Source organism: Takifugu flavidus, chromosome 5 (genome assembly GCF_003711565.1).
Source record: "Takifugu flavidus isolate HTHZ2018 chromosome 5, ASM371156v2, whole genome shotgun sequence".
Lineage (NCBI taxonomy): Eukaryota > Metazoa > Chordata > Actinopteri > Tetraodontiformes > Tetraodontidae > Takifugu > Takifugu flavidus.
Genome location: NC_079524.1, coordinates 3196868 through 3210866, shown reverse-complemented (window position 1 = coordinate 3210866; position 13999 = coordinate 3196868). Strand labels below are relative to the sequence as shown.

The window sequence follows — 13999 nt, the reverse complement described above, 5'->3', positions numbered from 1 at the left end:
CCCGCCCGGTGTCAGGGGGGGATCAGCTGTGCCAGTCCCGGCAGGCCACACACACACACACACACACACTCACACACACACACGCTCACGCGCAGACAAAGCTGCCGGCGCCGCCAATGAACCCGTTCCTCCGCCGCGCTCGGCCTCTCTTTCCCGTCCCCGGTAAGGCGAAGGCATGACACCATTGTTGCGGCGCCCCCCACCAGGACAGCGGGTTTTCGGGGGGTGAGGAGCCCGTCCTCGTACCTACACACTTATCTCCATCGTCTCTGCTGCTGAGGAGTTGAAATGCTGGCGGAGCGCAGAGAGAAGAGCAGGTAGGGAGAATTAAGAGCTGGGATTGTTTCCACGGTGACCAAGAGTTTGTTTACTGTTGAGCCTGACCTCGGGGGGATATATTTGAATGCTGTAAGTGGTATTAATAATTTTAGATCGCCCTGGTTACCACGGCTCATCGGTGAGGGATGCAACAGTCGCATGCGATCAGATATCCTGACGCCTCCCGAGCCAACATTTGATGAATTAGACCCTATTTTTACCACAAAAACAGAGCAGAATGTTAATTACCTTCCGTAAAACATGTCGTGACTTTAAAGAAAGTGGAGGCAACCTCTGAGGCGCGGCGTGCTCTCCATTTTGGAAGGAAGGGATGCTTCTGTTGGCCACATCGGTTGTTTTTTCGTCATCTTCGGAGGCGTCATGGTCATTTTCTGTGAAATTGCAGTAAAATGGAGGCGAGCCACAGGTAGGAAATGAAGGCGCTGCAGGCCTCGTTTACCTTCACACAGCGTGACAACGTTGCTCGTGTGTGTGTGGTCATTTCCAGGCCTGTTTCCTGGGTGTTTCACCTGGTTTTTTTTAGAGGTTGTTATTCAAAATCAGCCGGTCCTGTTTCCATGTGTGATTGTGCAAGCGGAGGCCATTTTTCTGCTCCCACATTTCCCCTCCTCGAATTAGCATTTGTAAAGTTTGATTTTTACCTCCAAAACTACTCGCTAACACACAACTGTCAGACGGGCCGCATTCCTGCGATGACATCACCGTCACCAGAGGAACCGCCTCCCGAGCCTTTGAGGAGCCGGGCTGTTCCGGGGCATTGGCTGGCTCCTTCTCCCAGGAGTTAGCGCTAACTCGGAGACGCTCATTGAAGCTGGCGTCCGCTTAAAAGACCGCTTCAAGGAAAAGAGTGCAGGGCCAAGAAAGCCAGTCCAGTTTCCCACCACACAAGAGTGGAAGTTCCATCCGTCCTTTCAGCGTCTTAAACAGTGGCTGTCGACACCATCAGGGATGCCTTATCTTAAAGTCTGGTTCCTTTAATTCCTCACATCTTAATCCTCCTGATTTATGTTTCTCTTCCCAAATGTTGAGTAAGTGTGCACGAAGCTCCTGTTCCGTGAGAATCGCTGGGCAGGTTGCGTAACTCTGGAGGAAAGCTAAGAGAGTCGCTTGTTTTGTTATATAAAAATGTGTCACCCAGAAGGTCCTTCAGCTCTTTCTGAACATTTTGTGGCGTGCAAACGCTGGACGCGTGCTTGTGTAAAGTGTCGCTTATCCCTGAAATAATCAACTGCAGGGCTTCATTCAGCCTTTAATTAATAATTCTGCTGCGTCCCATTGTGATGCAAATCGCCCGGTCTCAATGCTGTCCTTGCAGTTTTTACCATTTTTACCAGAATTAGTCCTTATTTCTTAGCTCGCGTCCATATTTCAGTTACAGATCTGGTGTTCAGGGAGGGAAACGCAGCCTTAGCACCTCTAGCATGAGTGTTTACCTACAATAGTGCTACAGTCGAACAAGTTATTGACCAAATTTGAAGCAAGACTGATCAAAAAAGCCAGTCACATTTAAAATGATAAATTAAACATCCACCCTCAGACTCAAGTATTCCACAGAAACCTTTGTCCCAGTCCTCGGCTCGCTGCTGTGGTTTTGGGACGTTCGTTGCTTGCAGAAGGGGTGGAGTGATCTGTAATTTGTCAGTGGATCTCTTTCTGTCCTTGTTGATTTTTCCAGTTCCACCTTATGGTGAGTCTCGTGACATGTGTTTGCCCCAGTTTGTGGTCCTGGTCCTGCTGCTCTCAGATGCTGCCCATCTACCAATGACAACAGCCTGAGAACCCATGTCATAAATAAATGCGAGGCTAGGTTACAACATTGAATTAATTCGGCCTTTTAGGTCATTTCTGAATTCAAAAAAACCTTCTGTTATTTATTTTGTTTGTTTTACTAATTGTGGAGCGTGAAACTGGCCATGGGTTGATGTTTATCTGTTCAGTAGACCTCAGTCAGACACTCTTTGGCCAAATATGAATTGATTTTGAATGTTTAAGCTGACAGATTCCAAGTGCTGGACTAGGTTAATGTCATTAATGCACAGATAATTGATGGAGGAGGGAGCATCATCCTCTGGGAGGTGAACGTAAGGATTGGGGTCATGCAGAATCCCCATTTTCAAGATGTTGTCCCAGTTTTCAGGTGCAGCGAGGAACAGACTCGACTCATCATCCACGTCTGTGGCTGGGTTTCCTTTGAAGAGCAGCTTTTCTGCTGATGCTGTTGATACTCGTCCATCTTTATCCCCTCACAGCTGAGGTCTCCTGGCTCAGTGCGACTGTGGCCTGTACTGGTGTTTTATTAATGGGAACGGTATTTATTAATTCATCACGGAATACGTGTTTGTGTCCACACAGGAAGAGGAACATTGTCAGCAAGATTTCTCCTCCCACTTTGTTAAGAGTGTATGTGTGTATTGGTTACAGCTGTAATCATAATAATACACCACCAAGGAAAAAGAAATTGGTTCTTATTTGTTCCATGAAAATAGGGTCACACTGCATAATCATGAAATTGCTTGGTGAAAGTAGTATTTCCAACCATAAAATAGTTTCCTTTTCAACCAACAATGTCTGGAAATAGTGCATGTTGGTTGCAGAAGTGTGTTTATGGCCGTAATATAGGTGCAGTTAATAGCTGACTCAGATGAACCTTTCTGTGATTGTTGTTTTTGACCTTTCGGTTGCACACAGAAGCATAAATCAGCACAACTCTTTGCTAACGTCTCAGCAGCGTTGCTCGTCAGACAACTTCCTCTTGTCGCGGAACACCACGTTCAGCCGCCTGTTCCTCATTTAAACGAGAAATTAAAGCTGGTACAAGAAAGGCTGAGGTTTGTTTGCTGTTTTAGCGTTCGGCTAGCTTTGTTGGCTTCTTTACATTAAACCCATTCATCTCTACATTTGGGTAACGCGCAATTAAATAGACTGAAAACAGCCGTGCAAGTTAAAAGTTCATGGTGCTTTATCAGTCTGCAGCAGGAAACAGTTTCCACCCTGGAACATGGTTTAATCTCTTATCTCAGAACCGCAGGGATGGTGGACAGTAAAACCAGAACCGGGCTCTCTATTGTGAGAGGCCGCCTTTAAATGTCTTGTGTCAATTGATCCTCATCGTGCCTGTGATTACACCACTGTCACACTCGTGCGCTGTGTGTGTGTGTTTTTTTTTAGGAATGACTATTACAGGATTTGCCTGTCAAAAACACTCAGCACTGATACGAGTGAAGTACTCAATCCCTGGAGTTTCATGGACAGTGCCAGGCACTTGGGATAAAAGTGAGTGAAATTGTGGATGGTAAATGGATTTGTTTGAGTGGAGGTTCATGCAGAGGACAGCACGGTACAGTAATGTTTTAATGCCCCGGTGCCATGTTGCTGAATACAACAGAATAAGGCGTGGAAGCCTTTAACGCCTTGTTTGTCTGCTATCAGGATTTTTAAAGAAGGAAACGGGAAAGACAAAATTGGCTGGAAGTGGTGGAGATGACCTGTAGTCTGAGCTGCCTTATGAAAGTACAGGGAGACAGCGGTCGTTCCTCACCAAACTGCTGAGACTTAAATTCTCCGGAGGTTTTCAGATCAGTAAGGTTCTTCCTGTCAGAGATGAGTTCTTTATTCTTGTGTAGAAGCAAAAGGAGAACATTGGTGGATGTTTGCGTCCGTGTGCAAAGGAGAAGTTGTCTGAAACTGCTGATCCCAAAGACCTCACCATCGTGGATTTTACCAGCAACTGTAACAATATAATCAGGTTTCGATACAACCGTCAGATGGAGAAGCTTGCCAAGAGTGAATTAGCCTGCTTGGATGGGTCTTTTAGCCCGGGGGTGGCTGGTTTGAGTCCAGATTTGTTTAGATCTCGCATAAGTGGCTCAAGCAATTTAATCCTTCATTAGCTGCTTCTGAGTTGCCTGTGGTGGAAAATACTGTTATGGCAGGTTGTAAATGTGAGGCCTTCCTCATTATATGACTGAGGCAGCAGTTCAAGATGACGAGTTTCATCATTTAATTTATTCAAATCAAACCTTTAAGAAGTTTAAGCTTGCATATAAACAAGATTCCAGCTGGAAAATAGCATCCTTAGCTCAAAACATTTGTAACCATATGTGATGTGCGGCTTGAAAACATTTAAGACTGGCAGACAGACTTTTAGGATGTTCCTCTGGTTATCTGCAGCTTCTGCATGTGTGTGTTCTGAGCAGTGGTTGACTGACCTCCGCTAGTTTAGGAGGTGTCGGCCCATCAAGAATTTAAAATCACTTCTATAAAGGGCAGAAAAGAGTGGAGAGAGGGCAGCACGGGCGGATATAAGCTTATTTAACTAATTGTAGATGTTACATAAGCAATTGATCTATGTGTACCTGCTATGAATTCATGTAAAGACATTTCAAAACCATACCCAGTCCTCTTATCTTTAAGGTGTGTAAACCATACCCTACAGGCTACATATGTCAACTAAAGCCGTGTCATGAGAAACATGCAGCCTGTTTACAGACTCCTGAGGAGAGAATATTAAAGGCTGGAGGGTCAAGATAACCCTTCAGAACCAGAGAATGGATCTGGAATGTAATAAACTGTGCTAGCGGCTCACTTGTACAAGACTAGAGAACAGAAAGATGATCCATTGGTTAATGTCTCGTTAACCAACAGCACGCGTTGTTCCTCAGTGTATGTAATTCCACGTATGGCCCAAGGCTCATAATTTATAACATGGAGAACTTTCCTTTAACCAGCACTGTTAGTGCGCCTTATAACGAGCCACAGGTTGTCAGACCCATGGGTGCCTGTTGCAAATGTTCCAGGTCATTAAGTCCATGTTATCAGCTGATATTTGTGTGTCTCGTGTAGGCTTTGCACTGTGGTGAAGTATCCTAGCAACCATCTCAAAGATAGACTGGAAAGAATGGAACTTGTAAAAATAATAGTTAGTCATACAGCAATGTTGCTGCAAAGACAAGAGATGAATCGTTTATTTAAAAAGTCTCCATCACTCAGGAACATAAAAGTTCGTCATCGACAGTTTACTTAGTCATTGTTGTTGATAAAGTGCGGATTCTTTTTTGCGTGGTCCTGTTTTTAACACTAACTCGCGGCCGCTTCCTCCCGCCCGCAGGGCCACCTTTGGTCTGACAAAGCCTCTAAAGATGAACATGGTGAAGAGGATCATGGGGCGGCCGAGGCAGGAGGAGTGCAGCCCCCAGGACAACGCCCTGGGTCTAATGCATCTGCGCCGCCTCTTCTCCGAGCTGTGCCACCCTCCTCGCCACATGACCCAGAAGGAGCAGGAGGAGAAGCTGTACATGATGCTCCCAGTATTCAACAGGGTGAGTCAAATCTACAGGACGCACGGAGGTCTGGAGTTGGAGGTGAACCCGAGCGCCACTAATCCTGATCACGAGCTCATTTGTCTGTGGGGAACGCAGACGAAGAGAGGCCGGGCTTATTTGTGATGAGGTTGGGGCAGACCCTTCCAACTTTGTAGAAAACTTTACACTAATCGTCTACTCCTGTTGGGGAGGAAGATCTGTGAACACCAGCACTTTATACCAGCCCAAAGGCTGATGGGTAACAAAGACTGGGTTGCTCTTTTTAGACTTTGGGCAGGTCTGTTTGCTCTTAGTGCCCTGTTCTTGCCTCACATTTGTCAGATAATTGTTGAGTTATGGTGATTTGCTTTGATGGTGTATTTTTGTCAGATTCCTGCAGTAGTTTTCCCTGTGCACCAGGAGCTCTGGGCCTACTTACGTCTTAGATTTGCTGGGTAAATAAGGACAGGCGGATGAAACAGTCGTGCCGGTACTCTGCTCTCCCATCGGCCCAGTGTGCAACATGCTAATGGATGAAAAATTAGGGCACGTCTGCCAGGTAGAACCCAGAGAGAAGCCGGTGTTTTCCGGGGTGAAATTATTAATTTTTTAACATTATTGTGTTTCACTTTCTCACCTGAATGTATTTGAACCAAACCAAAATCAAGAAAAGGTCAATATTCTGTGGCTTCATACATGTTGTCTTTATTGTGTCTGCAGCTTTTAATGTGCTTTTCTGACTGTTGCAGGTTTTTGGAAATGCGCCGCCCAGCACCATGACGGAGAAATTCTCTGACCTGCTGCAGTTTACCACCCAGGTCTCGCGCCTAATGGTGACCGAGATTAGGCGAAGAGCTTCAAACAAATCCACCGGTAAACCCTTCGGTTCATACATTATGTCAATGATTGCCACTAATTAACAGCAGCCATAAACAACCCGTTTTAAAATAATAACAATCATGATAATAATAACAAGACTCATGGCTCTTTGGCTTCTTACCCCGGAGACAGCTTCCTGTGTGACCTTGTCAAAAGGAGACCCAGTGGACAGGGAATGAGACGCGGCCTTCACGGTCATTTATCTGCTTTTCAGCTGCTTCTCGGCAGCCATGTTATTGGGTGTTAGACCGCACGCATCTTTCACAAGTGCAGCGTTCTGAGCTGCCCTCTATTGTGTGACGTGTCCCTGTAAATACACATTAACCAAATACACAACGTCTACTTAATAAGTAAACGTTAGCATTGCTCGTCTACTTAACTGCTTTAACCCTTTCGGGGTCACGGGGAGGGTGCACAGTGGGCAAAGGCAGGTCCACCCCTGGATTGGTCCCCAGTTCATCGCAGGGCCCTATATGAGCATTTGTGGGTTCGATGCCTTGCTCAAGGCTACCTGGCAGTGCTCCGAAGGTGTTCAGGCGCCGTCCCCTACGACCAGAACACTTTCCATGGTTTGTCTGCACTGGGGCTTGAACCACAGTAATTCTTTAATGGGGCACTTTTTTATGTAAAGAATTAGGGATTACTGCGCTGTCAGCAGCATCTCCCCAGTGATTTAATAATGCTGACAGCTTTTACTGCAGCTTCCCTGCAGTCTAACAGTAGACGCACGCTTCTAGTAGTTCCTGAAGTTTAAGCTTCTTGTCTCTTTCTTTCCTCTGTCTCTCCTTGGGTCTCAGCATGTGTCATTTTCAAAGAAAAAAGAAAAAACCCTGATTTTGCAACTCTAGTCTCAGCTCCCTCGGCCATCTGGTCACAAGGCCGCAGTAAAATTGAGTCAGCTTGACTCAGACGCTCCACTCACCCGTTTATCATCAAAAATAAATTATTCCTCCTGTAATCGATTAGAAATGATGACTTTTTACATTTCTTTCACACTTTTCCAGCCATCAAATTTACATAAATCACAGTCCTGACTCAGATTTTGTAGGAGTGCTTTGTTACATGGTGCTACTCAAACATATGTTGAGTTTGAGAGGAACTATAGCTTTATGGAGAGCATCAGATGTTTGTACTGACATGGAGAAGTGAACATTGCTTCATATACACCAATATATTACGTTTTTGATCATCCTTCATGTTCTTGATTACCATAGCTTCCAAGTGTGGACAGTACAGGCTCATCTTAATGTGTTTATAGCATTTAAAATGTAAAAATGAATCCCATGTTCCCTCAGACACCATTGGACAGGCTCATTTATTCTCTGGGGTGATTTATTGCTTAACTGATGATTCTAACAGCCCATCTGTGTGCAACAATGAGCTGTCACTTTTCATCCAGTAATTTGTCTCTTTATGTATGCGTTTCCAGAGGCAGCCAGTCGAGCTATTGTCCAGTTCCTGGAGGTGAACCAGAGTGAGGAGACGAGTCGTGGGTGGATGCTGCTGACCACCATTAATCTTTTGGCCTCTTCTGGACAGGTTGGTAGAAGGAAGGGCGTAGCTTTTAACAGGCCGTGTGTTCTGGCTCTTTTTGAGCCCCTATCCCCGTTGATACCCCAGCAATGAGAATAGTGTTTGGGTTAAAACCTTTTTTACCCCTCTCTACCTCATATTCTACCTCATACCTCATTAATGTGAAAAGGTCAGGGCGGTGTGTGCAGTGTTTCATGTGACGTGCTAAGTATTTTCTCATTGAATTAACTTCGAAATTATATCCCCCCTGCAGCCGGTCATTACGCAATACACCATCTTCTTCAGCTAATGCTTCGACTCCAAGTCATTTCAGCTCACACGGATGTCTTGAATTTATTTTATGCCATTGCCCTCTGGCCCGCACACATCTTTTGAACTATTCACTCGACATTCCTGGGGAGATTTTAGGGTTTTTGGGAGAGGGCATCCCTGTCAGCTGGCTGGCTGGTTTTCCTGCTCCACTGCACATGAGAAATTCACTGGTGTTGTGAAGTCAGACATTTCCTCTGTCCAGGAGCAGACGCACATCTTAAGACATCTTATTTATTACTTTACATATAAACTTTTTGGAAATAAGAGAATGGGCTGAGTCTGAACAGGAAGGCCTAATGTTGTCTATGTGTGAGTGGTGAGGTTTGCTAGATTTGTATTCTCTGATATCTCAGACATTAAAACAGAGGAGCTTCCTGCCAGCTGGCCTCCCAAATAACTGACGCCATGCTCGTCTATTTATTGCGACTCCTATTTAACCTCCACTTTTTCTCTTCAGATAATAAAACTGCTTTATTTTTGTTTTTTGCTTTGTTGCCGATCTGCTGACTTCTTTTACGGGACACCATCACAATTTTGCAGTGTAACTGTCCGCCTGCTTTAAACACATGCCGTCACCCTCTCGGGGAAATGTCTGGTTTCGCCCTGATCGACTGGGCCCATTAACCCTGACCCTCAAGTCACAGCCTGGAAATACACACACTTCATTGCTGGGTGTACCACATATGCTGCTCCAGTTTTCCATTACAGTCACTCTCTATTAGCTGAGGCCTCTTCTTAAATCCTGCTTCCGCTGTCTGTGCCTGCTGTTTTCCTCTCCCTACCCCCTCTACCTTTATCGATCTGCCAAGAGATTGAATTTGAGCCTGTGTGTGCACCCCCGTGTGCACTGGGTGGGTTCAGTTATTAATCCGATAGATTCTTTGAACAAACTGGAGTATCATTTTAATCTACTGTGTGTGGTCATTGTCTTCTGTCACAACTTGCATCTAATTGGGGGGGTGTGGGGGGTAAATGATCAGGCTGGGATTCATTTAGTGTGGGAGTGTGTGTAGGGGCAATGTTTGATTATCTGACTCATTCCCCTCAGAGGACACACACATCTCATATCTTTCTCGAATCATTTTCAGTGGCGCGCACTTGTTCTTACACTCCCACACACACAAATCCCTTGAAGCTATTATAGTTTTTTACTCACTGAAAAGTTGTTGTGAATCATCGCACAAAAGTGATCAATTTTCCAACCACCAAAGACCAAAGACGCCTTATTCTGTTTTCCAGACTGGTCCTATAAGTATTTGAAAAATCGTGATGTGGATTAATTGTGAGGATCTTGTTTCTGTTTCCTCTTGAATTGTCAGAAAACTGTGGACTGCATGACCACCATGTCCGTACCATCCACACTGGTCAAATGCCTCTACCTGTTCTTCGACCTGCCTCACATGACCGAGGCACCAGTAGGTCCCACGTCTCAGCCACCGCCGCCACCTCCACCTCCAACACCCATCCAGGAGAAGACCCCAGGTCAGGTTCAAACCCAGCAAGAGCTGGCTCCTGCGGACCGGCGGGCACTCCTGCAAAAAGTCTTTGTGCAGGTACAAAATCCAAAACACCAACATTTTCTTTCTCTGCCTCTGTGGGGACGGTGCTGTCTGCAGGAGTATAGTTCCTGTTCTCTTGTTTTACAGATCCTGGTAAAACTCTGCACATTTGTGTCTCCTGCTGAGGAGCTGGCCCAAAAAGATGACCTCCAGCTCCTGTTCAGTGCCATCACCTCTTGGTGCCCCCCCCACAACCTGCCTTGGAGGAGGAGTGCGGGGGAGGTGCTCACCACCATCTCCAGACACGGCCTCAGTGTCAACGTGGTCAAATATATCCACGGTACGGATATTTGCCTGGCATGTGTGTGTCTTTGAGTGAAGGTTTTAACCCCATCTGATGTACATTTGAACATGAAAAGTGGAGGTAATTCACACATAAAGGTGAACCTTTGCCTGAATAAAATATGAACAATGATTGTATGATACAAATGTATTATTTGAGATCATGAACCTAAAATTACCACCAAATTTATTTGTATTTGAATATCAGTATTGGTAGACTTGCCATTGCGATGCAGAGAACAGTGGGGGATAATTTGGACATCTAGGTCGCTATATATTTATAGGAAGTGTGAAATGTTGAGATGACGCAGAAGAACAACCTGTAAACTTCCACAAAACAGTCTTTCAGTTCTCGAGAAAAAGAAACTGAGAGTTCCTGAAGTCATCATTTCCATGCCCAGTTTTTCACATCAGCAATCTCTTTGTCTCCCTGCAGAGAAGGAATGTCTGGCAACGTGCGTTCAGAACATGCAGCAGTCTGATGACCTGTCCCCACTTGAGATTGTGGACATGTTTGCCGGCCTGTCCTGCTTCCTCAAAGACTCCAGTGACGTGTCGCAAACGCTGCTGGATGATTTTCGAATGTGCCAGGGTTACGCCTTCCTCTGCGACCTCATGCTCAGGTGCAATTTTAACTTCGTAGGACATGCTGCGTCAGCACAGGTTCCGGAATGTGTCCAACAAGCTTTTTTTGCATGTTTCCAGGTTGGAGCAGGCCAAGGAGGATGAGTCAAAAGACGCACTGAAGGACCTTGTGAACCTCGTTACCTGCCTGACCACATATGGTGTAACAGAGCTGAAACCGGCTGGTCTCACAACTGGGGCGCCCTTCCTGCTCCCCGGCTTTGTTCTCCCCCAACCTTCTGGGAAAGGTGTGTTATTAACGTTTCAAAAGGAGCTTGACTCGTTTGCTTGATGCTGATACCGTAGAGCACATTTTAGTTTGAGAAGATGGTAGGATTTTAGGTTGGGAAGGGCACAAATATGTTATGATAATGCTTTTTTTTACTGTAATTTTGCTTTGATTGTGTTTATTTTGACCTTATATATGTACGTAATGTGTGTTAACTGGAAGTCAGGTCAGACTGGAGTGCATCTTAAGGAAGTACAGATGCTTTTACTCTGCTCCTTCCAGGATTCGTCCTAGTTTTTATATCTTCTGCTAGCATGACATCATAAATCTGTAGACTCCCACCACCTTGGCCAGCCTAAAGCCATGAAACGAAGGACAGAAATGACTTGGAAAAACTCTCCTTGTATGCCCCAGCTGGTGTGTCTTCCCAGTCAGACCCTAATCCCTGAAATGACTTTGATGCCTGACTGATCCCAGTAGGCCAAACCTGTTGTTGACACACACCATGCAGAAAACACGGCTGCCCGTCACACTGCTGGAGCTCAGCGCCTGAAGCCTCCTGCATACAAATGAGCACGATGGAGTCCAGAGATGCTTTAGTGGTTCGGAGAATTGTCTCTTACCACATGCTTGGGTTGATTCTGTCCCCCTTGACCTTCTGTCATTTTATTGGGCGCCAGTAAAGAAAGTGGCTTCGCCTCCTGTGAAGAGTTTTAATGCACTTACGCTTGCTTAGAAATCAAACTAATTCACCAAAGGAAGAGAATGATCCCACTGAGACAAGGGCAACCGACACAATCTAATCGCCACAGTTTTATTATCATATAAAATCTCTGGTTTGACATCCACCAGCAACCTTCACTGTCAAAACATTTCTGGTCTTATCGTAAAAAAAACCCTGAATTGTAAATGCAGATATTTCAATAACTTAATAAAATTAAACACCAAATAGTAAATAAATCTTTTGTAAACACCTATAGGTAGTAATGCAGAGATATGTCCACAGACCATGTTGGAACGCTTCTGTGATCTCTGCTTTGAAAAGATAACGACTTCCTGCCCTCCTTGACGAGTGTCTCTGCACAGGAATGTACATATACACAAGGGTGTTTATCCAGCTAATGATAGTGCCAGCAGTGTGCAGTCATTACCAGAAGCCATCACGGTGTGAGGGTCCACTAATAAGTCTAATTAAACCACCACATTTGTGTGTGTAATGGCACATTACTGTAACGGCTTTAGGTGATGCTTCTTTAATAACACCCAGATTGTGTGATCTGTAAAACGATGTGAAATGCACATTATCAGAATTAAAACATGTTACCCAGCACTCACTGAAAAAAACATTTTCAAAGCTTTTGTATTCCTGCAGAGTCGCACTTAGTCGGTCTCACTGCGACTGACTGAGCTCCATTTTCTCTAATTATGTTCTTCTGTTTGCCATTTCTCCATCTTCTGCTTGTCACATATGTTCTTTTTGACTCATTTAAAAATAGAGCCAGGACTACAGTTTGAGCTCAGAGTAATTTGCTAATGCTAATCACAAATATTAGAAGGATAAAATGCAGCTAGTGCACTGCAAATAATTTATTTTTATATACAACCTAAAATGGATTGAATTGAATATTAGTTCATTTGAAGACAGAATAAAAGAAGAAAACACACCAAAAGCAATAAACACAAGACAACAAATCAAAATCAAACAACAAAACTTGACACATTTTTATGTTCAAAAAGGGAGTAAGAAGAGGCCAGAGTTCATTCTGAAAATGAAAAACCTCTTATGTATACGTTCACTTTAACTGGCTCTATTTATTGGACCTGTTGAATGAGTCATTTGTATTTTAGATGTTTAGTTGGTAAGACTGGACTCATAAAGTAGGAAGTTAAGTGCTAAAGTCACAAAAATATATCACCTCAGCTGTGATATTATTTCTCTCAGTCACACTCAGTCAAACTTCTCTTCCTGTTCTCAGGTGGTCTGTTGTGTTTTGTTGTCACCTCCTGGTGAGGTTTCAATACTTTCTATATTGCTTCCTTAAGAACCAACTAATTTCCTGAACTTTTTCTAATAACTTGTCATGAGTTGCTGCTATGATGATAAATGTGTAATCATTAGAAGCAAATCAATGACCCTGCTATAAATACAGCATGCAAATGGAGAATGTGTACATTGCAAATCTTACTGTGTGACCTCACTGTGTTCCTCGTTATCTCCTTTGTCTTCAGGCCACACGGTGCGTAACATCCAGGCGTTTTCAGTACTCCAGAACGCCTTCCTGAGGGCAAAAACCAGCCGTCTGGCTTGCATGCTTCTGGACGCCATTGGGAACATATACGCGGCAGACTCGGCCAACTACTTCATCCTGGAGTCACAGCATACACTGTCACAGTTCGCGGAGCGTGTGGCCAAGCTCCCCGAGGCTCAGGCAAAGTACTTTGAGCTTCTGGAGTTTGTCGTCTTCAGCCTCAATTATGTGCCATGCAAAGAGCTGTTCAGCGTCAGCGTGCTGCTGAAGTCGAGCACATCGCACGCCTGCAGCATCACTGCTGTGAGGACGCTGCTGAAGCTGGCCCATCACGACCCGGTGTTCAGTGATGTGCTGAGGGAAGTGGGCCTGCTGGAGGTACTGGTTAACCTGCTGCACAAGTATGCTGCCCTGCTTAAAGAGCCCACACAGCAGCACCCCCACAATAATGACCAAGGTGAAGTGAAGCTTTGGTGTTGTTTTTCCTGCATTTGACACATAGTAAAGATAAAAGAATATATTATTAACCTTTATAACCTCGATGAAAGCATCCGTCTAGTCATGGCAGGACTCCAGTTCTTCACTACTGGGACTGGAGTATTAAGGACAGTGTAGCTGTGGGGATTATTATACCCAAGAAAGTGGTTTAGCTGCTTGTTCATTTTACCTTTCATGCAGGTGAATTCAAACATT

The 13999-nt window shown here is 44.8% G+C and overlaps 1 protein-coding gene across 8 annotated transcripts in view; it reads left to right on the top strand.

Moving 5' to 3' along the window:
• The window catches only part of wdfy3 (WD repeat and FYVE domain containing 3), a 47898-nt gene that overhangs the window by 2386 nt on the left and 31513 nt on the right, over positions 1 to 13999 (top strand). For 5 of the 8 annotated variants that reach the window (XM_057033722.1, XM_057033721.1, XM_057033717.1 and 2 more), the window contains exons 1-9: positions 34 to 317; positions 5447 to 5657; positions 6389 to 6512; positions 7948 to 8057; positions 9683 to 9916; positions 10010 to 10202; positions 10641 to 10827; positions 10910 to 11076; positions 13287 to 13763. In XM_057033722.1, the coding sequence (XP_056889702.1) occupies positions 289 to 317; positions 5447 to 5657; positions 6389 to 6512; positions 7948 to 8057; positions 9683 to 9916; positions 10010 to 10202; positions 10641 to 10827; positions 10910 to 11076; positions 13287 to 13763 (1732 nt within the window). In that variant the 5' untranslated portion in view covers positions 34 to 288. Of the gene's footprint in view, positions 1 to 33; positions 318 to 713; positions 746 to 3518; positions 3613 to 5446; positions 5658 to 6388; positions 6513 to 7947; positions 8058 to 9682; positions 9917 to 10009; positions 10203 to 10640; positions 10828 to 10909; positions 11077 to 13286; positions 13764 to 13999 lie in introns of those variants that run through there. The other 3 variants (XM_057033718.1, XM_057033720.1, XM_057033719.1) reach the window with 3 other exon arrangements.